Raw genomic sequence first — 25,045 nt, forward strand, 5'->3', positions numbered from 1 at the left:
GAAGAAGCAAGGAATAAGTTTAGCAGATAAGACATCGCGCTTGCAATTGCACCACTGGAAAGCATTTTGAAACCCGGTAGGGGTTTTGTGCAGTTCGTTTTTTATGCAAGTGCTGAGATATTAACTCTTCTGTTCTAAACAAACGCTATCTTAATTAATTGAATTCCACCATCCAAATCTTCCCCTGGTGACTTCAGTTAGTCAAATTTTCTGCATTTTTTTATAGCGTGTTTATCTTGAGTTTATACTTGCACGGTAACTGCTGAATCCCACCTGAGAAACGGCTGCGTTTCAGACCTGGATGTGTAGCCACCTAATAAAGCAACTTCCAGATATTTTTGGATCTCTTAGGGTGGAGGGCATGAGGTAGCTTTCTTAGTAATGGCGTTCGAAGGTATTGCTAATCAGGAAGGCCATTCTCTCTGTTACTGCATGCTGTGAATTTCTCAGTACCTCTCAAAAATAATGCCCCTGAGCGTCCTGTTTTCTAGAGCCTAATGGCTGAGAGCAGTATTAGCCAAACCCTAATGAATGCCCAGCAAAGCATTTCAGAGCAACAAGTAAGTGAATGTACAGCAAAAGCACTGCTTCAAGCACGCCATTCAAGCGATGTAAAGGGCAAGCTCTCTCACCACCTACGCCTGTATAAAAGACATCAGGCCGTATGGAAGTGCTGAGGTTGATGGGCTGTAAACCGCGGGCGAAGGCTGCTTGTCCCCCTTGGGCCGTGCTGCAGAACGCCTGCTGCCAGCTCGTTGTCTTGTTCTGAGGCAGCTTTACTATAAATATGTCACCGAAGCAGCTCCGAGGGCTGGGCGGTTTCACATCAGTATTTGGCTTTGGAATTGTTAAGTAGAAGCTGTAGCCAAGCGGTTGTTTGGTTTGCAAAATTGGGGTGTCCCACTGCTGCCCTCCCCTGCAGAGACCATCTGATCAGCCTTGCTGCAAGAACTGGCATTAACTCATCTCGCCCCTTGCTGGACTCCCCGTGGTCAGGTCCCGATCCCAGGATCAGGCGTTGTGGAGCAGGATGCGTTGAAGATCTTTGCAAATAAAGTTCTGCTTCGCAGAGTGGCACTGGCACTGCTCGCAGTCGTTCAGCTTACAGCGGGTAGCTTGGGGAGCTTTCAAAAACTGGTTATGCGCAGTCGTGTGCCCTTGAAAACCCATTGCCACTCTTCCCTCTGTGGAGGTAGCCGAAGTCAGCCCTTAGCCGGATGGATGGGGCTGACTCAAACTAGTTCCGAAGGCGAAGGCCCCGCATCTTGTTTCCTCAAGGTCACCGTGTCTGTGCGCTTACCCCTGGGTAAAAAACAAATTGCTTTTTTGTGTTGGAGGCAAAGCTTAAGGAGGCAGTGTGGCTACGGGAAGCATGAGGCAAACTCTCATTTTGCACCACCCTTAATTAAACTCGTGTAAAACCAAAACATGGATGCATCTCAGGCACGTGTTTGCTTGCTGCTCCTTCTGCTCCCTGTCACTGAGGTCTGGGGGGAACGGTAAACGCAGAGCTTGTAACAACTGAATGAATGCTCTGGGAAGTGCATTTCCAAACACTGCTCTTTTTTCCCATTTGATGGGGGAAAATGTTTAAGACCTGATGTCCTTTCCTGTTGTTGCCTGCCTCGGTCTATCTGTTAGCTTACTTGCAGCAATAGGAAGTGAAATAGAAGCGCAGTTGACGTGTACACCAGAGATAGCTGCTGCACTTTATCGGCACAGTAGCAAGGGACAAAAGCTAGCGCAGCATGACATGAAAAATGATTGTATAAAACATACTGCACACAGCAGAAGTTGGAGAGAGGAACCTCAAAGAAGGAGGACGAGTTTAGAAGCAGGGATTTCCGTGGGGATCTTGCCTCGTGCATCCCAGCCATTCCCTGAAGAGTATAAACCAGTTATCTGTTTGGAAACGGTTATGATTTGTTCTACACGAGTATCTAAAGGATTCAGTGTCTTGGTCTTGTTGTGCTTTGTGTTGTCCAAAATACGCCTGCCCCAGTCTGGACAGATGAGCTGGGCAAGACCCTTCAGAAGGGGGACCAGAGGCCCTGAAGGGTGGGGAGGTTTTTTCCAATGCCCCCAGAAAAGCGGAGTAGCCCCCAGAGGTCAGGACGATTCCCTGCGCAGTAGCCCCAGGAGCAGGAGCACACCGCTTCCCTGCATGTGCACTGCGCCACCTCTTCTCTTCATGTCACTGATCTGGGTCTGCCCGCAGCCTCGTCCCGGTGGGAGCTGAGGACGTTGAGGAGCCATCTGTGGTGTACGGCGTGGCAGTGCCGGTACGGGACGTCCGCTCGCAGGGCGAGGTGCGGGGCGCGCTGGGCCCCGACGGGCAGCCCCGGCAGCGGGGCCCCTGCGGCACCTTCTGCCCTCTGGGAGCAGGGCTGGCCTCGCCTCCGTACGTAGCTCCGGGCTGACGGAGACAGGGTGGTTTTTCCCAACACATTAAAATGATTTTGAGGTCACTGGAACAGCTGCTTGTAAACCACTGGAGCTGTTTGAAAATCTCACCTGTGGTAACCCTCAAATAGTTACCTCTTTGTTGTTCCTCTGCAATTCAGGGACGAGCTGGTGACGCTCGTGACAGTGGGATAAAATCCCTGGCCAGCCCCAGGAAAACCCTGCCAGAAGCTAGCAGGAGGAACCAGCCCGGCGTTCTCTTCTTTTTTACATAGTAAAATGTGATTTCTACTGAGCTGGTGACATTGAGGAACGAAAGGCTGAATCCTGCTCTTCCTGCTGAGCGTCAGAAATAGATCTGGAGAGACGATGACTCACCTGTAATTGAGAAACTGGATGGCATCATCGTGAGCTTTAACAGTTAAACCTGGTCCCACCTGCCAGAAAGAACAGGCAGACAGAGGTGCAAAAGGCCAAGCTTTGAGCTTGGAGACGAGGCCCAGCACCCAAGAACTCTTTGCTTTTTGGGGCATTTTGCATTGCAAGGGCTTAACACGCCTGCTACGCATGTACCCCGTGCAATGCAGTGTGGTCCCAGCTACATCCCTGGCCCCAGAGGGGCAGGGAGCTGCACAGACAGCAGGCTGGGGGCGAGCTGTGGTGGGGCCGCACGAAGCCCCCGGCCCTGCCCGCAGCCCCGCTCGGTGCCAGCCGTGCATGCGGTGCCAGCCGTGCATGCGGTGCCAGCCGTGCATGCGGTGCCAGCCGTGCATGCGTGCTGCTCTCCGCCGCTTCCCCTGCAGTTGCCGTCCGGGCAGGGATGATGTCAGAGTTGTCATGGCATCGGTAGCTATGGAACCGGGATCATCGGCGTGGCGCTACCCCGACTAACTCAGGAGATGGTCCTGGAGCCGTGGGGGGAAACTCCCTTTGTAATAACCGAGGGTTTCCCTCCGTAAAATGCCTCGCCTTTTCCTCCTTTCTACCTTCCCTGGGGGGGAGCGGGGATGGGGCTTGGCCTCTCCCCGTCCCGCAGCTCTGCTTGCCGCTGGTCCTGCACCAGGCAAGCGAGAGCTGCAGCCCCCAGCCTGCAGCAGGCAGCGGGTGCGTAGCGCTGGGCAGGGCTGAGGCAGAGACCTCCTGCTCCCCGCCAAAGGCACCCAGCGGGGCACCTCCTTCGCACTGCTCCAAAATCCCTCCTGTGCCTGGCAGGGCCTCACGGAGCTGCTGGGTGCTAACGGGAGGGGAGCGAGGGGTGCCCTGCAGCGGGGGCTGAGCAGGAGCCAGGTGGCGTGGCAGCTTGGGGGCACGGCACCTCCCTGCTGGAGCAGTGCTGGTGCCTGGGGCTGTGGCACAGGCGTCCCTTGCTGCTGCACGGTGGCACTGGCTGCGGTGGGGTGTGCTGGCGGCTGTGCGGTGGCTGCAGCAAGCTGTCCCTGGGTGCAGCGAGGTGACATCAGCCACAGCACAGAGACCACAGCTGCATCACGGCGACTCCAGCAGCAGCACACCTCCCTCAGATACAGCACGTGCACGGCCATAGCACAGCCACCACCGCCCCAGCACGGCGTCCCCAGCTGTAGCACAGTGTCACGGCTGCAGCACCGTGTTCCTGGCCGTCACACGGCACCCATGGCCATCGCAATGTGTCCCTGGTTGCCACATGGTGTCCCTGACCATCTCATGGTGTCCGTGGCCACCTCATGGTGCCCATGGCCATTGCACGGTGCCCGTGGCCATCTCACAGTGCCTGTGGCCACTGCATGGTGCCTGTGGCCATCTCACAGTGCCCGTGGCCACTGCATGGTGTCCCTGACCATTGCATGGTGCCTGTGGCCATCACACAGCGTCACGGCCGCAGCATGGTGCCCGTGGCCATCCCTCGGTGCCCTTGGCCATTGCACAGTGCCTGTGCCATTGCCTGGTGCCCGTGGCCGTTGCCTGCTGCCCTTGACCATCTCCCGGTGCCCGCGGCTGTCACACAGTGCCCGTGGCCATCGCACGGTGCCCGTGGCCACCTCCTGCTGCCCGTGGCCACCTCCTGCTGCCCGTGGCCACCTCCCGGTGCCCCCGACCACCTCCCCCGGGGATGCCCGGCCGCAGCCCGTGCTGGGTGCATCTCCCCGTGCCTCCGCCCGCCGGCTCCCCCCGTGGGCCGGGCCGGGCCCTCCCGCTGCCCCCGCGCGGTGCCGCGGCCGAGCCCACGCGGGAGGCGCGCGGGGGGCGGGCAGGCGCGCGGCCGGCGCGGGGCGCGCGCGGCTCGGCTCGGAGCGGAGCGGAGCGGAGCGGGCGGCGGGGGAAGATGGAGGGAGCCTCCTTCGGAGCCGGCCGGGCGGGGGGCGCCATCGACCCCCTGGATTTCCTCAAGCAGCCGCAGACCATCCTCCGCGTGACGGCCTGGGTAAGGCGGGGGGCAGCGCGCCGCGGCTCCGCACCGGGCGGCACCGCGCACCGGGCGGCACCTTCTTGCACCTTGCAGCCCCTCGCAGCACGCAGCCCCTTCCACCCCACAGCCCCTCCTTGCACCTTGCAGCCCCTTCTTGCACCTCGCAGCCCCTTGCAGCACGCAGCCCCTTCCACCCCGCAGCCCCTCCTTGCACCTTGCAGCCCCTTCTTGCACCTCGCAGCCCCTCGCAGCACGCAGCCCCTTGCAGCACGCAGCCCCTTCTTGCACCCCGCAGCCCCTTCTTGCACCCCGCAGCCCCTTCTTGCACCTCGCAGCCCCTCGCAGCACGCAGCCCCTTGCAGAGTGTGGCCCCTTGCAGCACGCAGCCGCCGGGTGCTGAGCTGCGCCCGTTGTGCCCAGCGAGCAGGCACCGCGCACCCTCATGCGAGGGGCAGCCACACGCGGCGTGGGGCCGGCCAGCGCCCACGGGGGGCTGCGGGATGCTCCTCGGGAGCAGGGCAGGGCACAGTGGGTGGGCGCTGCCACAGCTCCTCAATGGTTTTGTTGCTGGTGCTTGAGCAAAGCCTACAGAACAGGGTGTAAATCAGGAAGCAGAGGACATTTTCCTTCCTTCCTCGCTCTGTGCATGCGTGCGTGTGTGTGAGAGAAGAAATCCTACAGCCAGCCTTGCCCAGCTGCCCCTGTTCTTCTAGGATGTCATATTTTTTGGCTGTTTCCCATGCATGTGTTGTACCGCACAGCAGGGAGGCAGGAGGTGGGATAAGCCGTGCAGCCGCCCAGCGAAGGCTCTGCCCGTTGGTGCTCCATGAATAAGCAACCCGGAAAGCTGCGCATGGGAGCTCGCGGGAGCTGTGCTGCCAGGCTGCTGGGGGTTAACGGCAGCCCTGATCCGCCTCCCTGCAATGCCTGGCTTTTACCTGCTAAAATCTGCAAGTGTACACGGCCAGCGCGGGCTCTGCAATGCCTGCCCCTTCCCCAAAGCCCCCAGTGGGGAGGCTCTGCCCAGCCCTCGCCACGGCCAGCTCCTGGTTCTGGTGCTTGGAGGCTGGGGGAGAGCAGAGCCCCTGGAGGCTCGTCCATGCTCATGCACGGAGGCCCTCGCCCGCTGGCTCTGTGTCACCTTCAGCAGTGCCAAATGTGTACAGTGAGCAAAGGAAAGGTGTGAAGGGAGGTGCTGCCCCCCCGGCTGCCATCCTCCAGCCCACACAACGGGCGTGTTTGGGGCTCCCTGGGGTGCCTCCGGCCAAGGCCCTGAGCAGCACGACATGGAAGCATGTGCTTACCTTGAAGCACATGAGCAATTCCAGCTGCAATCACATGCTGAAAGTTAAACCACACGCTCAAATGTTTTGCTGGATCGGAGCCAGCTTTTAAAAGGGCTCCATTGCTGGAGGAAGGTGGAGGTCAGTTGTGGATCCGGAGTTCCCAGGCATGGGACAGACGCGATGCTTGGCACGGGGTTTGGGTGGCACACGGTGGCAGGTGTTTCCTGAAAGTGTCACTTTGGTCTGGAAAACTTGGTTGGGATCCACTGGGATCCTCTGCGTGGCAAAGCATTGGCAACGGTGTTGGTTTGGGGCATGGCCAGCTAAACTGTTGACCAACAGATGGTGAGTTTGGTTCCTCTTGAAAAAAAGCTGCCACCACCCACCCAGGGAGCTCACCACCCTTGTACAGGGGGGATTGGACCCTGCTGGGAGACAGGAACAGAATGTGGGAGGTGAGCTGAAAAGCCCAGCTTAGGAAATATTCACACATGGATTTGCTGGCTGGTTTACTCAGTAGAGAAGTCATTCGTTTCATAGGTCTCGGTTCAAAAGGAAGCTGAGAAAAGCGAGTGCTTACGACTACAGAAGTGCATCACCTCTGGGCAAGGAAGGGCCCGTTGGCTTGGATGAACGTCACCTTCCTGGGACTATACCCGGGCAGTTGGTGGCATTCAGTCATCTCCAAAGCCCACTGAGCTCACAGGGATTTTTTTTGGTCTTTTCAGTGGGTTGTGCCTCAGGCTCAGGAAGCTCATATTAAAAGCCATTCAGACCACATTTCCTGGGTCTCACATTTGTTGGCAGAGCTGTCAGGGACCCTTCTCCCTCGCCCGTCCAGCGTGGGGATCTGGAGTCCTCGGCTGGCCTTGGCTTGGCTGTTGCAGGCTGCAACCTGTCGTAAACCAGCTCAGCGTTTATGGCTCCTTCCCAGCCCAGCAGGGACGTCGGTCGGCACGAGCTGTGAGCTCAGTGCCGGTTTCCGTCCCTCCTGTTTGCGTGGCTCTCATTATTTCTTGCTTTGTAAAGCTAAGTGTGCCCAGTCTCTTTTTGCTTCGCTGCTTGTGCCAGATCAAACCCACGGCCCGTTTTAAGACGGAGAGGTTGGACAGGCGGCAGCCGAAACACTACAAAGCTGTGTCGGTCTGTGAGACCTCGCTGCCTTTCTGTTCTGCCCCAAAACTCCTCCTTGCTGGGCTGGGGAGCGTGGCAGCACACAGCAGGGGCTGCCGGCTGCTTATCACACCCCGCTGCAGCCCGGATAGGTGGCACGGCCCCACAGCCGCCGCGATGCTCCTTTATTTGCAGAACAAACAGAAACCTCGCCGGTCTTGCAGCCGCGGGGAAGGTGAGCTGCCTGTGCTCACATCTGCAGCCTCTGGGGTTCTTCAGAAGCCCCTTGGCTGAGGCCGGACTGAGTGTAGGTGTTGGGGCAGGTTTTTTTCACGTGATTCCCCTTCCTGTTGTTTGCTGTTGCGGTTTTTAAAGTGTGTTTAACCCGTGTCGTTGGACCAAACCTTGGTGACTTGACCCTAGCCGCCTCGTAGGACGTTCCTTTGGAGCGAGGAGGAGGGAGCTGCCTCGGCTCCTTTGGGATGTGCTGGTTTGGGTGGCGACGTGGGCGAAGGAGACCCCCTGGCTGGGGCCAGCCTTCACACCTGGTGCCCATCCAGCTGATGGCCATCGGTGGGGTTTCACCGATGGGGACCCAGCTCCATTTCGTGACTCCAGCAGTTGCTTTGGGGCCGCAGGCTCAGCCCTCGTGCTGGCAAACAACGGAGGGACTCGGGGGTGAGCAGTGACTTCAGTTTAGGAATTCCCAAATGTAAGTTTTGGTGAAAGGGGATTCCTGATTGTGCCTCATCTAGCAACCTTTCCATGACATATATAGTAATTTTGAATATCTGAAGGGAAAAAAAACCCAAAACTCTCCTGGCATGAGCTGGAAAGAACCATTTAACAGTTCCTCATTCATCTCTTCCCCCTCTGTCTGATGCAGTTTGTCAGATGAAGATGTGATCACTCTTGTGGTTTCCTTTTTAGACATTTTTTGCACGGCAAAACAAACGCGATATTCACTGAGGATGCCTGCAGAATCATGAGTTCCCTTCTCTGTAACTACCATTGCTATCTATACTTCTTAGCGGTCACTCAGCTTTTAAGGGGAATTCGCAGAATCGGAGCGGTTTGGGCTGGCAGCTGCCTTGCATTGTCCGGTGGGGCCTTTTTCTCTCGTTTCTTAAAGCTGAATGAATTTCTAGTTCACCACCCGTACATTGAGAGCTTTTCCTGTGCAGTATTTTATCTCATCGGGCACAGCGTTTGTCGGCTTTTCCTTGTGTTAGTCGTATGCTTTTAAGGGTGAAACCTTTATTAGGAGACTGAACTACGGCAGCCAAACGTGATCACCTGGCATGGGCGTAGCAGCAGGGTGGAAATCCCCGTGCCCTTTGGTATGAGACAGCCGGCTCTCAGGACCAGAGGTTCCTTCTGCTCAGATCCAGGAAGGTCTTCTTGGGCTCGGCTCTGCACAGGTCTGGGTCTTAGCCCGTAATAGGGCAAACCACTGCCTTTCAGCAAGGCAGAGGTGCTTTGCTGAGTTGTGACTTTGGCAAGGGACGTGTCCGGTGGTGGTTCGGTGTCCGAGGAGGAGGTGGCGGGGTGCCCCCTTTGGGTTGCTCTGCTCCCACACGCAGCCCACGTACACCGCTGTGGACATCGGCAAGGAACGCCAAGTGTTCCCAGTGCTGCACGCCCTGGGTAGCTCCCACGCCGTCAGGGGTTCAGACACGTGAGGCCTCGTGGCTCTTCGAGAGGAGATGCAGGGCTGGGCTGGCTCTTAGGGAGCCCGCGGCGATGCCAAGAGTCATTTTGTGATCTTAGCTGCTCTGGGTTTGGTCTGGGCTTGGCTGCTTTTCAGCAAGGTCACCAGATTTCTGCCTTAATTCTCTCTTTCCGTGGGCTGTAGATTAAAGGCAGGACTTAAAATTAACATTTTTGTTAATGGAATTATACGGAAGTTTCACCACAACTGAGCTTAAAATGCTACTAAATTGCCGTTTTCCTGTTACCACTGGTTCAAAATGCTGTTGGTTTGATGTCTGCTCAGATGGCATCACTAGGTTAGGTACTTTGAATGGACACTGTGTTTCAGCCAGCGTCTTTTGCCACATTACAGAAAGTAATTCAGTAAAAATCGGTCATGTGGTCATCGATACGCATCCTTCACAGGCTGATTAGCCCGTCAGACACGTCCATAAACCTATTAGGGTCAGCGTCACACTCTCCGGTCCTGTGCCAGAAACTGCGTCAGGCCTTTCCTTTGTGGTCATACCCCCGGTCCTTGGGGGAGCTCTGGCAGTGCTAACAGCAGCTCCCGGTCTTCACACTCTGCAATAAATTACACAGATCTGTGCTGGAAACTTCCCTGGGACTGACAACTGTAAAGATAAACCAGGGGGGACACGGGCTGGTGCTGGCTCTCTGTCCGTTTGGGTTGTGCCTAGCACCATCGACAGAGAGCTACAGCAGAGCAAACGAGGGATGGATTATTTTTCCTCGTGCGTTACATTTCCTGGATGTTGACATTAGCAGTTGCTTGCGTGTGTAATCAAGGCAAGGTTTTACAGTCTCCTACAACCCCACACCTTCTGGCAATGTTTTTTATAGGTCCCAAATCGAAGCGCAGTGCCTCAGCAGTGGAAACACCTCACCTTAAAATGGCTGACAGCTCGCACACTGAAGCTTTTTCAGCTCGTGCTCTCGTGGTTTTCAGGCTTTCAGTTTTCCGTGCGATGACTGTGCTCAGATTGTCAGGTCTCCTTAAGCACATTTTAGGTGCCTGGGTGACAGAAGGCTGAAAGCAACCTGGAAGAAGGGTGTGCAGGTCCTGCAGTCCAGCAGCCTCAAGCCCCGGGAGGGGATGCGGATCCGCAAAGCACGATGACAGAACCGAGCCAGGGCAGCCTGGCCAGCCGCTCGCTTCCAGATGGCAAAATTCTGGCGCAAGCAAGGCAGCCGTGGGTCCCAGCTTCATGCACACCTGAAATGGTGCCACTGGTGCCTGCTGTGGGGCTGCTGCTGCAGCCCCAGCTCCCTGGCAGCGGCTGTGGGGCTGGCCAGAGCTTGGCACAGCCGAGCAAGCTTCCTCCTGCCCTCTCCGGCTCCTCCTTTCCTTCTTTTGGGGAAAGAGTGAGGCATCATTTGGTCTGCTGCTGCCGGGCTGTCCGAGTGTCCGTGCTGCCCGCTGCCAGCTAGCTGTGCACGGTCACCTCCCTGCCCCAGCGCCCCCGCGGGGGCGTCCACCACTGGCACCGAGCATCGGTCACCAGCCCCTGCGCTCGGCAGCAGCTGCCAGCGAGGACGAAGCGGGCGCTGGTGGGGTGAGTGGGGAAAAAGGGAGGTGGGCAGGAGGGCCAGGAAAGCAGACGTGATGTGCGTCTGGGTCCAGCGCTTTGGATATCGAAACCAACGGGATCCCCAGCCGAAAGCACGGTTACCTGGAAGCTCTGGGGGGGGGAGACTTTCACGCAGGGGTGGCTGGAGGTATCCAGCCTTCTCCTGGGTTTTGCACCGGATCACTCAGCGGGAGCCAAATTTGCTGCTCTTTGTTGTTCAGCTGGACAGTGGAGTGGCTCAGGTGAAGGCTCGGGAGCTTTGTAAAATGTGGGAGATGTGGAAAGGGGGCCGGGCTTGGGGTGCGTGGGTTTGTGCAGCCCATGCCCCCGTGCTGTGGGTGCTGCTCTGCCTGGTCGCTGGCACCCCCTGGGCGCGGGGGCTGGGGTCCAGCTGAGATGTGGGAGGTGCAGGGTGCCTCTGGAGAGCTGGGGTCCTGCCTCCCTGCTCAGACCTGCAAAATCGCACTTGCTGTGGAAAGGCTGACCGTGTCTTTTCTCTCCCAGGTCTCTGATGAACTGGTTATGGGCTTGAGCAAATGAGGTTTGCAGAGATAGTTGGGAAACGACACTTGTTTTTTGTGATCTTCAGAAAATTCGTAGGGGTTTCATTTTCTCCCACCTACCCATATTTCCTCAAAACTCCTTTTTTAACCTACACATAGAAAAACAATACCAAATCTATTCTCGTTAAGATGTTTTACCAGCACCAGTTGTTTTTCCAAGAAAAGCTATAAAATTTCAGTCACGGGGGGAAGGGGAGAGAAAAACACGGGAAGACTTGTTTTCCCTGAAGAGCATGTTTTGACAGGACTATTTCAGCCAGCGCTGATGTTTTGAGCGCATCTATCAAATGCGTGCACTTGAAATCCGTTACTATTTTGGCCTCCCGAGAAGGGCTGCGTGTCCCGTGGGCGCCGTGGGCTTGCCTGCCTCGCGAGCGGCTCTCGCCACCCTGTCCCTGCAAGCCCCTCGGCCGGCCGGGGCTGCTGGAGCTTCAGCCCCTTCAGCCCCTTCCCTGATGCTGGGCTGAGCATCACCCAGCTGCAAGGAGGATGTGTTTCTCTGCACTGAGCTAAGCAAAGCGTCTGCTCTTACCATCTCTGGTAACCATCACGCTTGCAGCAGTCCCAGGAGTGCCGCGCGCACCCCAGGCACCTTCTGGCTTTTTGCTGCTCCTCGGTGCTCTCTGCGCATCGTCCTTTGACAGAGCCAGGTACAAACCTGCGTCCCGGCCGTAATTGTACTCTTACTGTGCTGCAGCGTGGGATTTGCCTTCTCCTCGCCCAGCACACCGGGGCTGTGCAGGCAGCACCAGCACCGCGGGCAGGCACGGCCCCTCTGCCTCACCCACCCAGGCGGCGAGCCCCCGGGAGGCGTCGGAAAGCAAGAAGAAGTAGTCCGGGGAGGACTGTTAATCCTGGGAGGACGAAGTAAAACACTTATCTGAGAAGCTGAGTACAAGTTCACTGGCCTGCCAGAGAAATAATCCAGTGGAATCAGAGGTTCTCAATTATTCATGTTTTCCAGAATCACATTATTTCTTCCAGGGCCTGTTTTATAAATGCTGCTGCTATTTCTGATGGTAAATAACAATTTTGCATTATTTATGAACAGATTTTTACAACTGCTGATATTACAGCTGCTGCCAAAGCGCTGGGAAAATTATTATTACTGTTTGTTGTTGTTTCTTTCTTACAATGCGGCCCTCTTGTTCTTTGCATGATGATGTGCCCGTCGCGGTGAGACGGCCGAGCTCCGTTAAGTGCAGCGCTAGCGAGGAACAGGGGCAAATGCAGGCGGTGACGCAGGTTAGCACAGAGCTCACGGCTGGATAAGGGAAAGGACCCTGGACGCTGGTTATATTTGAAGATGGGGGAATGCTCAGAAGGACGTCTGGGTTTATCTTTATATCCCATATTAACGCCTCGGAGTTGATCAAAAGTTGCACCCGCATTTTGCAGATGCGCTCTTGGAAACCTGCACACCTCCAGCAGTGCCGGGTGTTCGGGGTGAGTGCTGCCCCATCTCACACCCCGTGGTGGGACCGACGGCTCATTTCCGTGCAGCTACAGAGCATTTGGGGGAGCCTGGCTGGCTGTTTCCCTGCAGCGGTGCCACGTGGGGTCTCGGGGCTGGGTGCTGCGCGTTGGGGTAGCGCAGGGCCGCCGGCTGAACGAGCAGGCAGCTCTCAGAGCATCCCCAGCACCCAGCGTGGCCCAGCAGGGGGCTAGCCTGGTTTTTAGGTGCAGCAGGAGTCTGCCGTCACTGACTGAGCTCCTGGCTAACAGGGTTCGAAGGTGAGCTCTGCCCTCGGTTGTCCTGAGGGTCCTGTGCCTGCAGAGATCAGGCTGAGAGGCTGGTGGCCACTTCCCGGGCGTGGGGTGCTGGGGTGGCTGCTTGCAGGAGCTCTCATGCGCCTAGGAGAGGATGTTCTGCGGAGACTATTTCTGCTGCTTCTGCTCATCGTTTATTTCAGATGACACCCTACAGAGAAAGAAAATACCCCGCACCAATCCCTCACACCTTAGTAATGCATTCTCTTGTAGATCTGCTGCCTTGTTGTCCCCTCCAATCTGGGGGAGAGTTAGTGGAGGTGGTCTAAGGCAGGTTTGCTAATGAGACTCTTGCATGTGTAAGTAGCTTCAGTGAGAACAGCCTCTGTCCCAGCTTCACCCAAGCCCTGGAAGGAAGTAGAGGAGAGGGAGGAAGGGCTGTCTGGATGAAATGCTTCAGGGCAGTCAGGTGTGAGACATCTGGCCGGTGCTTGGGAGAAAATGTATGTCACAGCGTTACGCTAAGGTGCGCTGGGAGCTTTCCGAAGGGTTTCCTTGTAGTCCATCCTGCTCCCGTCCACCCCAGCTTTGCTACCACTACCCGCTGGGAGCAGGGGTGGCTGTTCGGTGGGGCGTCGGGCACGCAGAATGACTTTGCAAGGGCCACAGGCTGCAGGTTATCAGGTGGCTGTGCAGCTGCTGCCACTGTCTGCTGCCTGCCTCGGTCTCGTGCACTCAGGACTGTGCTGTTACTGCAAAGAGGCAGTGGGGCTGCCAGACCAGGAGCTGTGCCCCAAGACCCTACCTGCTGCCGGTAGGCTCGCCGGAGGAGCGCGCGGCCTCTCTGCCTGCAGACGTGGCCTCCGGCTGTGTCCTGTGAGCCGGCGGGGTTTGGAGGCATGCAGGGATCCCGTGGGCTGGTGCTGGCGGCAAGTGACAAGATCAGAGATGCACAGCGTGGTGCAAAGGCGTCTGCAGGTCTCGCTGCCTGCCTTGCTCTGAGCCCAGCAAGCGAAACAGCAGCGTGGCGCTTCCTAGGCTGTGCCAGAGCAGGCTCCAGAGCGAATTGTAATGCGGCTGGTCCCGGGGTTCTGCTTGCTGCCTTTGGTTTGGGAGGGATCAGGGAATGACCTGAGCGTGCAGCCCTGTGAATGGTGTTAATTGACACTGCGCTGCGGCCCCGCTCCTTCCTGCAGCTGGGACGTGAGACAGCCCGCTGGGTGCTGGGCTCGGGGCCGCCTCGGGGCAGCTCCTTCTCCCACCCCTGTGAGCCGTGGCTCCGCAGCCCTGGCTGGGAGCAGATCCGCTCCAGGGGCCCAGGACAGCAACATCAGCCCATGGCCCCGCTCCTGGCTCTGCCACAGGTCCCGGCGGTGAGTGGCAGGACTGGGGCAGCCACCAGCAAGCCCTCTTCCCTGCTGTCCTTCGCAAGGCTGGGACTGGGTCACTGGATAATGGGTGCAGGCGCTGCATCCTTCAGACCCTGCTAAGCCACGCGTAAGGTTGCCCCGTTGTTTGCGTGGCAGCGTTGCTGCAGCCTCTTCCTCCTTCCTGCAGCAGCCAGGTGAGCTGCTCCCCGTACCCCCAAGCTGCTCCACATGCCCCAGAGCTGCTCCCCATATCCCCGAGCTGCTCCCCGTGCCCCCGAGCTGCCCTGCCCCTCCGGCAGGCGCTCAGTCCTTCCCAGGGCCAGCCTGCTCAGCAGCTCAATTATCCTCTGTAACTTCATTTCTCTCCGCTCCGCAGTTACACAAGGGGCTTTATTGAGCACAGCCTGACAGCGCAGAGCAGCACAAGCAGAAAGCCTGTGCAGAGACCTGCCTGGCCAATCTGTTTATTTTTTCCTCCCCAGCCTGTCTGGAGAATAGCATCTCTTAAAACACACCGCCAGCCAAGCCGCTGAAAGGCAAACAGGCCGGCAGCAGTGGAAGACCAAGGTGCCGTCCACCGGCGCCTTGCTTAGGGCCACCGAGAAGCTGCGAGTGGGAACGTGGTCTGGTGGGGGACCCAGGCGGTCCGTAAGGTCCCTTCCCACCCAGGCTGGTCTGTGATTCTCTGATCTGCCTAACAAATGCCATGTTGCCATGGAGTCAAACGCAGGACCGAATCCAATTACGGTGCTGTTGGAAAACAGTTAAATGTAAAGAGCTGAAGTTGCATTTTCCCCTTCGTTCCGCAGATCTTCTCCATCGTGGTGTTTGGCTCCATTGTGAACGAGTGCTATGTGAACAAGGACAGCCAGTCCCCCGAGCTGCTCTGCATCTTCAATGAGAACGAGAGTGCCTGCAGTTACGGCATCGCCATCGGCATCATTTCCTTCTTTGGCTGCATCTTCTTCTTTGTTGTGGACCTCCAGTTCCAGCAGATCAGCAGCGTGAAGGACCGCAAGCGGGCCGTCCTGCTGGACCTCGGCTTTTCAGGTACCGCTCTGGCTGTGCTGTGCTCAGCAGGACAGTGCCGGCTCCGTGGGGCGTGCGGGGTCGTCGCTGTGCCCTGCGGCTCCGCGCCTGAGCCCTCCTCTCCTCCCGTGGCGTGGCACGACTCGCGTGCCTTAATCGGGGAGGGGAGAAGTGGCAGAAGGGCTGTCCCAAAGCGGTGAGCTCAGGGGCAGCAGTGAGGAAGCCGTGTGTGGTGCCTTGGGGTCAGGGGGGTCCCACTCATCCGTGTTGCTTCTGCAGCCAGAGACGTTTGCTGAGCTGGGATCTGTGAGGCCACCCGGAGAAGCAAAGCTTGGTGGTCACATCCCACAGCCCAGACGGGGCATTTTCCCCTCCCACGTCTCCTGTTTCTGGCTCAAACAACTGTTGTTTCATCAGCTACATCTGGGTCTGTTTTCACTGTGTGCGTGTGTGTTTCTGAACAAAGCAGAAGCGTGCTTCTACAGCAGGAGCTGAGACACCATCGCAGGCCCCCGCTGCCTCCAGGACTGGGGCTTGCAGGTGGCGCTGGGTCTCCGAGGACTGCCACGGATCTTCTGGGCTGTCCTGAGCCCCTTGGCCTGGGGCTCAGCCGTGTGAACGCGAGCAGGCGGGATGTGTTGTGCCAGGAGAGGCCATCCTCCGCTTGGCTGCTCTGGGAGTTTTCTGGCTGAGTTTGCAGCTGATGTTCTCGATTTCCAGGCTCTCGTGTTAGCGAAGTCTGAAGGTGATTTATCCAGCGCGAGCAGAGCTGATGGCTCTCTGGTCCCAGGTGGAAACATCCGTCATTGCCTCCCTGCTCTTGCCTGTTGTTAAGGATGTCCTCTCCTTGCTGGAAAGCTGATTGCCGTGGTGTTAGAGCTCCGGCGGCCAGCCCTTGTTAGGTGATATTTACAGCCCTTTCCGTGGGGCTCAGTGCCTGCAACCCTTCAATTCGAATGGGAGGGGAACATCCCCATCCATCTTCTGCCGGGCTGTGCGTGTCTCGGTGTGAGGCTGTGACCCTCCCCTGCCTTGCACCTTGTAAGAGCTGCGCTCTCCCCTGCAAGGCATGTGTGAAATGGTACCGGTTCGGTCTCTGCCTCGTTCCTCTTTTGCACTTCCACACACTGTGTGTGTGTTCATGGGCTCAGCAGCAAGCTGCAGAAGACGGGTTTCTGCCCTACAGAGCTTCTGTCCCTCAGGCATTGCTCTGCTCTTGGCTGCAGTGTTGCACCAGGGGTCTGTCCTGGTAAGTCAACCCCGTCCACAGCCTCCAAACGCAGCTGTGCTGCCAGCGGTGACTTTTTTTGCTGGGACCAGGGGTCAGTGTGCATGCTCTGGGTGCATCACGTCAGCTGCGTGTGTCCTTCCTCCTCCCTTGGGCCTTTCCCCCTGTAGGCTTCTTGGTAAAAAACGAGTAAATCACTTCCTTGCTGGCACAAGACCCATTTACATGCAGGTTGTGCCATCGGGAGGGGTCAGGGAGCGGCAGCACCCTGCTGGGTCGGCCAGTCCGCCCCGTCCCCTCCCCAGCTAAGCTCCCAAATCAGGCCGTGAGTCCAGCAGCGATGCCAGCTGTCAGCGCACACGGTGCTCGGCGTGCAAAACACCCTCCTGCTGCGGGCGCTTCCACGGGGCTATGTCAGGGTGGGGTCATGCCTGCTGCATTTTATCCCATTCCTATTTCCGTGCCTTCACTTTTCTAAAATGATGGCTGTCCCCAACCTTCCTTACTGCTGTAGCCTGAACACCCACTCGCCCAGAGATGCCAGGCAGGTGGTTGCTTCCAGAAGCAGATCTTGCGGCCGAGATGGAGTGCGGAGCTCTGCTGGCACGTGCTGCCCGCACGGCCGCAGGGGTTGCAGCCGTTGTGCCCACCTGCGCTGCTCCCAGCACCCAGGGCACCCAGCTGCTGGGTTCGGCGTCCTCAGAGCCAATCTGTGCAGCTCAGAGTGCAAAGTCTGAGCGTAGTTTGCATTAACTATCTCTGTGTTAATCTCTAGAGACCTTGTGAGACTCTCTTAGGCTGTCCGCTTCCTTTTCTTCCTCCCTGCCTCTTGATTTCCTCGTACCTCCTTGCCACTGTTTCATCCTCCCCGCACGTGACCTCTGCATTACTGCACGCTTTAATATAAGAGCTGAGAATACATTTGGGAAATAAGAGGGTGAGGAGCGTGCTGGGGTGAGAAGGAACATTGCAGATCAGGCAGCGAGGGGGCGGGATGAGAAAAGAAAGTCCTCGTCCCTTCGCCCGGATCGCCCCGGTGCCTGCTGCCGGCTGTTACATGGCAGCTGCTGCCCGTGCAGGCCGCGGGGGAGTTACTCACAGCGCGACCCCACAGCTTGATTTCGCTGGGGGGAAAGAGGGCTTGCGTGTGGGATCAGGGCTAGATCGGAGGGATCACCCCGACAGCTGTGCTGCTCCTCCCTGGCCGTGCAAGGAGCGTTAACGTTACAAGGTGCCCGAGTTACGGGGCTGTCCCTGCAGTGGGGTTCCCTGACGGGGCGGGGGGAGCCGCGGCTGCTGCAGCCCGCTGGGAGGGAGCACTGGGCACGGGCAGGACTGCCACGGCCACGGCGCTGTGCGAGTGGTGTTTGGGACTTGCTCTTCCAGCTGCTCTTCCAGCTGCTCCTGTAGACGTGCGCTTGCTTGGAACCAGGCTGTAATTACGGCTGTAACGTATCTTTCCTGGTGTTTGCACTCTGTTGTCTGCAGAGCCTAAAACTATAATTATCTGCTGGCTCCTGCACTTCTTCCTGGTATTCTCCTTCCCCCCAGCACTCGGGAGGGTGCAGAGCTCCTCCGGTGCACGGGTCCCCCCCGGGAGTCAGGACCAGCGCACAACAACCCCCTGCCAGCTCAGCCCCCTTCCTTCTCAGGGTTGTAAATTTCCAAGCACCCACTTCCACCCGGTCTGGGTCTAGGTCTGGGTCCACCTGGGCTGGGTCTAGGTGCCACCGAGCTGTGGGAGCCGCCTGGCCCCCCTGCGGGATGTGACCGTGGAAGTCGTGGGACAGTGACAGCCCCGGCCAGCACCACCAGGAGCAGAGCAGCAGCACAAGGGCAGCCCGATGCCTCTCGGGAGCTGCTGCGGGCCCGGCGCGTGATGCAGGGTGTTGGGAGCAAAGGCTCATCTCACAGGAGTGCTAGCAGAGGGTGAACGTGATCACAACTGGAAATGGTGCTGGTACAGAACTGAAACCAGCCCTTCCCGGAGCCCCTGGGAAGGCTGGGCTCACGCAGGCTGTGTCAGCCCTCCGAGGGGCCTTCGAGGGCCATACCGTGCCCACCGGGTCCTTCTGGCCCAGGCCAGGCCCGCCTGGCCTTTGCTCCCCTAACACCCCGAGGCTGGGGAGCTGTGGCAGCCCCCTGCGGGACGCTGTCTGCTGCACTGGGACCTGCTGGGGCCACCCTGCTCACCACATACTGGCCACCCTGTCCGTGTCCCAGGCCGTATCTCAGGCATGAATCTTCCCGTGTCCACGTTTTGGGGAGGATCTGATTCCTTAATGGGTGCCAGCTGCTGGTAAAGCCCGATTATAACAGACCTGGAGAACTCGAAAGCATGCACGGTGCTGAGGATGGCCTTCGGAGAACAAGCCCCAGAGGTCCCATTTGTCGCTGAGGACAAGGGGGGATCATCCTGAATCTGAAAATGTGTCCGCAGAGATCTGGGGCAGCAGACGTTAGCCACGTTCTGCAAAAAGAGGCTGTTTTGTTAGTCTGTGACTTGGAAAAGGAAGGCATGTGTGATCCTGCCTGGAGGGTTTTGCTGCTGTGAGGGCAGGTCAGCAGCTCAAGCAGGGCCGGGCTGGCCAGAGCTGGTCAGGAAGCCCCAGGTCCAATGGTGTAAGAGAAGGAAACAAGGGCTGTGTTCTCCTAAACCGCAGTTAGGAGCAAATTCTGACTACAAGGCAATGTATACGCTAAGCCCTGTAAATCTTGCAACGTATTTGGATATGTGCATGCATTTTTTATCATTCTTAAAAACAACTGGCAAGATGAAGGGGAATAAAGGAAGCTCCTTTCCTCCCCCTGCAGCCAGACTGTGCTTTGCAGCCGGCTGCCCCACGGGACCGGCGGTGCGGCTGCTCATACTGATGTGTCGATAATCCTTGGGAAGACGCGTGGTAGCTCAGCATCCTGCCTGCCGGGGCCCAGACCCCTGCCTGTGCTGCCACCCAGAATCGGCGCATGGGATGAGCTTTGTGCTGGGGGCGCTCAGGAAAGCTGGAGGCCCTTAAAACAGCGTCACGAAAGGCTCCAGGTTTTGCAGCTCCTCCTTCCAGCGCTGGAAAGCATTGCTGCTTGGTACAGTGTGCTTATGGCTTGCTTTGTGACTGTTGTGAGCTCCTTGGCATCAGGCACTGCTGTTGGCTGGTGATTGAATTAGGGGAGCTGCAGCCCTATCTTGCTCAGCCAGCCTTGGTTCCAGTAAGAAATAATCAACGGAGCGTTTTTGCTCAATCCCCCCGAGCCCGGCAGGGCTGGAAGCAGGAGCACAGTCAGCGGAGGGCAGCAGCGAAGAGCAGAGCTGCCTCCTGCCTGACACCCCTGCGCCTCCACGGCTCGGCGGCTCCTGCCACGCCAGGGCTGCAGGGCCGCCCCTCCAGCCCTGTTGTTTTCTCTGGTGGTTGTAAATCAGCCTCTTCTAAAACAGATCTCTTTGGGCCACTCCACAGGCCAAGGCACCCAGGATCGCTGTCACTACTTGAAAATCTGGATGGCAGTGTTTGGTCGTCAGCAGACAGATCACTGGGCTCTGGCAGCAGAGGTCCTTGCCCTTCCTGTGGGCAGTAACAGCACTGACCAGCTCTGTTCTCTTTTAGGTTTCTTGTCCTTCCTGTGGTTTGTAGCCTTCTGCTTCCTAGCAAACCAGTGGCAACGGACGAAAATGAGCAAAGGGGCTTTGCAAGGAGCAGATGCTGCCCGGGCAGCAATCGCCTTTTCCTTCTTCTCCATCGTTGTCTGGGTGAGTTCAGCTTCTGGACTTGTCACGAATCCTATCCTGGGACCTGCTGCTCTTTATCCAGAGGTGCAGCGTGGCAGTGCAGCACCCAGGGCATCATCTCGTGAGCACTGCCTCCCGCTGTCACCGCCAGGGTCTGAGCCCCGTGCCGGGCAGACAGCAGTCACCGCAGCTGGGCGTTGTGCCGGTGAATATTCACCACGGCACAAACTTCATGTTTGCAGAAGAAATGACCCAACTCGGAGCTCAGCTGGGAAGAGGAGAAATGAAACCTTCTATGGGCTCAGCGCTGAGCTGGAAGGAGGAATCTGGGGCACGGTTTGGAGAAGTGAATCCTGGTGGGCCAGTGTGGAAGTAACCTGCAGTCCCTCCCCCTGCCCCTCCGCAGAAAGGTGAAACTTGTGGTTCCCTACCCGGGAAGCACCAGCTCTGTTCCCCTCTCCCCGGGGAATTCCAAACTTCCCCTTCTCCTGCCGCTGGAAAGTTGCATTTCCATCGAAAACACGTTGCTGGCCACGAGCTGCCCTCATTTCAGCGCCTTGGTAGACCCCCCCCCCAGGGCCTTGTTCTGACCGTGCTTTGAAGCAAATGAGTCCCCAGGAGAGGTTTGCCACAATGAGCCTGTCCCACGGGGTTGCGGGGGATGTGGGCAGCTCGCAGGCTCAGCAGCTCAGCCCCGGGGGAAGCCAGGCTGGGTGCTCCTCTGCCCTCCCCGGGAGGAGCGAGTGCTGGGGTGGGGACTGCCGGGACCCCCCGTGCACTCCCTTTCAGGCTCTGTGCGTCCTGTGGCTGTACCAACAACCACGGGAGGTAGAGGGACGTCTGCCAGAGGGTGTAAAGCACCGCAGCAACCCCGCGGGGTCCCTTACCTGCAGCTGCCAGCCCCTGCCTGTGCCCACAGTGCCTGCGCCTCTTGGGCTCAGCACCTGCCTGTGGAGCTGGGGCTGGGGCCAGGGAAAATAACCCGTGCTTGCCAGAGGGCCACGTGTGGAGGAGCAGGGGAGGCCCCTGGGTCATTTCCACCCCTGCTCAGGCTGTTTGCAGGCAGAGAGCTCGCGAGATGTGCGCTAATTCCATGGTGCCTTAAAAGAACTGGAGCAAGAGCCTGCCTGAGCCTTTCCAGCAGCAGCAGCCTGCTTCCAGTTACTCGCCAGTTTTACGGCTCCCCGCTCTGTTATTACCCAAATATATCTCCTTTAATCCCAGCTCCCCTGCAGCTCTTCTCCACGGGCAGATCCAATCGCTGTGTTGCCGCACTGCCTGCTCAGCGCAGCCGCTGCCAGGGGAGCCGGGCGAGCCACCCTGCCCGTCCCACAGCATCCATGTGCTGCCCCCGTCCCACAGCATCCATCTGCTGCCCCCATCCCACAGCATCCATCCGCTGCCCCCGTCCCACAGCATCCATCCGCTGCCCCCATCCCACAGCATCCATCCGCTGCCCCCGTCCCACAGCATCCATCCGCTGCCCCCGTCCCACAGCATCCATCCGCTGCCCCGTCCCACTGCATCCATCCGCTGCCCCCATCCCACAGCATCCATCCGCTGCCCCGTCCCACTGCATCCATCCACTGCCCCCATCCCACAGCATCCATGTGCTGCCCCAACAGGCTCGGGGCTGGCAGTGAGGGCTGCTCCCGGGCTGCTCCCACCCACCAGCAGCGGGGAGGGCTGGGGGGGACACCGGTCCCCACCTGCAGTAGCCCCTCCATGTGCCCGGTGAGCTCCTGCTCCGCTCCCCGGGGCTCCTGGCCCTGATAGGGGTTACAAATTCGGGTGCTCTGCCCGATCCATGTGTGGTGCACGGCCACCGGCAGCATTTGCGGTGGTTGGGAACCGTTCCTGGTTCGTGCAGGCAGTTGTTTTTTTTTTTCCCCGAGTCTGTCATTTATAAACTAATTGACTTGTTAATGAAACCTCCTGAAATAAAAGCAACGCGGTGCTCTCGCAGCTCTGCCGCTTGCATTTCCCACGATTTGCGACCTGAATACTTGCAACCTGGGAGAGGGCGAGGGAGTCTCTGCAGGACTGACCTATTTCCTTGGCCCGGGACCAAACAGCGGGGGGCCGGAGGGCTGTGTGCCGGGGAAGGAGGTGCCCTGGCCGCGGCGCTGCGCTCACCCCAACCCTCTCCATCCCTCGGCAGGTCGCGCTGGCGGTGAAGGCGCTGCAGAGATACCGCCTGGGGACTGACATGTCGCTCTTTGCCACCGACCAGTTCACGGCTGACCCCAACGCCTCGTACCCCGGGTACCCCACCGGCAGCGGCATCGAGAGCACAGAGACCTACCAGAGCCCCCCGTTCACCGAGACCTCAGACGCCAACCCGAAAGGTTACCAAGTGCCAGCATACTGAGGGACGAGGGTGCCACGCGGCCGTGTACAAATAGAGCACGTCCTACGGTGCAGTACAGTTAACCGGTTGATTGCAAATGTATTCAGTACCATTTCCTTAATGTGGCAAGTCAGTGCTGGGTTCCTTACTATTAGCTAGTTGTGCAGTGAATTCTGTACAGTGGTATTGGTTCTTGTCTTACCTGTCCAAGGGTTTTATAAAAGCAGTGTTCCCTCTAAGTCAGAAGGCAGGAAGGTCGCTACCACAGGTGGCAAAAGACAAATAAGTACCTTCTCTGAGGCTCGTTTTAACAGCAGGCTATGGGCGCCGGGTTCCAGTGAGTGCCTAGGAACGCCAACAATACCTTCTCCTGTTAGAAAACACAGTAGCTGATGAGTTGATATTTATCTCGTTCTTCCAGAGCTAACACAGAACTGGTCTCGTTGCAGCGAGCGCTGGGGCGGCCGGCCCCGGGCTGGTCCCGCTGCTGGGAGCTGCTGCAGAGTTTTTGTGTACAGCGTAAAAGCAGAGTCCAAGGAAAGTGCCAAATTTACAAAGACATAAGCGGTGTCTGTGTTAACTTTTCTTTGTATATATTTACTGTACAAAAACCAACCACGACAACCAAACAGGTGTTTCAAACGTAGTTTAGGATGCAAGCAGCACGGGGGGTGGAGGCACAGAGGTTTGGGGTTTATGTTGGTTATCCAAACGGCTTCTGTGCTTCAACACGGGTCTGGTTGAGGGCACGAAAAGTTGCTGTTTGAAACTTGCTTTGGAAAACAGTTCAGCAATAGTTGTCTGCTAATTAGAAATAGGCTTTTACCAGTGGAAAATATGGCGTGTTACAGTTCCACTTCTTCATCGGGGGTTGTTAAAGTTTGCAAATTTACAAGTAGTTACTGATTGGCAATACTGAACACTTACTCACTCTCAAACTCAGAGTTGCCATCACAAAAGGTGTGGGTGTCTCAGTGACTCAAAGTCTAAGTCAATTAGGAAGCAGCATATAACGTGTATTTTTATACAGGGAGCAACCACCATCTGTCGTAATCTGCAGCAAAAACCTCAGGTGTGAATGTGTGTTTGGCACTGCGGGCTCCAGCAATGCGCAATTCAAAGGGAGCGCTGAAAAGCCCCCGTAGGCTCTGAAGTCCATCCCGGGGGCGCACGCAGCCCATGTTTGCACATAGCGGCAGAATGCGGCTCATGATAAAATGCCCACGACAGAGGCTGAGTTTTGGTTTCCAGCTGCAGAATTACAGCCTTGGCTAAACCAAGGAAATAGGAAAAACCCAGTAGATCCTCGTCGGCAACCTGATGGCTTTCAGGCACCTGGGTGCAGGGGGCAGTGAGCTGAGCTGTTTGCTGCTAAGACTGAAGCGGCGTTGCGGAGGGGCAGATTCCCGACCGCCTCGGTGGAGGCTCTGTCCTCGGCAGCCCCGGCTCCCCGGCTCCCGGTGCCTGGCTGCTGGGGAGGGAGGTTTTGCCTTGCTGCTTTATGCTGGCAGAAGTCGTGTGTTGCCTTCTGACCTCCTGACAAGCAATAGTTAAGGGACTGCCACAGCTGTTCTTGTAGCAAAAAAAAAAAAAAAAAAAAAATCCAGCAGTTTTTTGTCATCATCATTAACACAGCTCATTTCTGCTGCAAAATTGCAAATAAATGCATTAATTAATAAGCAGCAAACCTCATCACAGGCAGTCATCAGTGACAAAACGTGTAACTTGACTCCCCTGCTAGTTAGGTCAGATTAACACGTGCATTTGAAGTGAATGCTGGCATTACTGGATCCGGACCTTCACGCTCGCCGGGCAGCACCCGGCGCCGTGCGGGGCTGTTCTCACCCAGCACCTCCCAGCTCAGACACTTCTCCTACAGAGCCACCCCCTGTGCGTAGTGACACGGGGACCTGGCAGCCCCCAGCGGTTTCCACCGTGGCTTTTCTCTACGATGACAGCACCAGAGGCTGCGCATCTCCCTGCCCGCACCTTTGCACCCACTTTTTAACTCTAAGGTGTTGTAAAGAGCTTCGCCTGCTGCCTGCAGAGCTGCCCTCAGCAGCGAGGGAGCCAGGGCAGAGAGCAGGAGGATGGCACGCTGCCTGACCTGAGCGTCTCCTGCCCAGCTGGTGCAGGAAGGGTGACCTAGGGGCATCTGCACTTGGCCTGTGCCACTCAGGCAGGGAGAAATCCGTGCATTAAGTAGACCAGGGACATCCAAACACCAGTACAGTATAAGCCTAAATTCATTATACGACCCCTGCGATTTTTCTAGAGCCAGTCTTGCTGGAAAAAAAAAAGGCAAAAGATTTTAATACAGGGTACAGTAGAACTGTAGCAATATTTTCCTTAGAGGGAACACTGAAATTTTAGCAGCACAAACAGTACTTGTGTTAATATTTTAGCAAAATTATAATCAATTTAAATGTTTAAATTGATTGTATGTGAGATAATGTTTGTTCGGTACATTGTATTTTTTCTAACTATATAACTGTTCCAGAGTTTCCTTGTAACCGTAAAGAACTAAAGTTCTGTCTGACTGCGAGAAGTGTCCTGATCAGTGGTGTAAACGTGCTGAATATTACAACATCTGAATGTA

At 57.3% G+C, this 25,045-nt stretch overlaps 1 protein-coding gene across 1 annotated transcript; it reads left to right on the top strand.

The window, feature by feature from the left end:
- Positions 1–4,615: 4,615 nt before the first annotated feature.
- SYNGR3 (synaptogyrin 3) lies at positions 4,616–25,045 on the top strand. The gene is made up of 4 exons (XM_080556873.1): positions 4,616–4,804; positions 14,925–15,165; positions 19,975–20,117; positions 22,258–25,045. Exons 1-4 carry the CDS (start codon positions 4,706–4,708, stop codon positions 22,465–22,467), a joined length of 693 nt encoding a protein of 230 aa, XP_080412999.1. The 5' UTR covers positions 4,616–4,705; the 3' UTR covers positions 22,468–25,045.

Source organism: Anser brachyrhynchus, assembly GCF_964034855.1.
Source record: "Anser brachyrhynchus genome assembly, chromosome: 15".
In the NCBI taxonomy this organism is placed as follows: Eukaryota; Metazoa; Chordata; class Aves; order Anseriformes; family Anatidae; genus Anser; species Anser brachyrhynchus.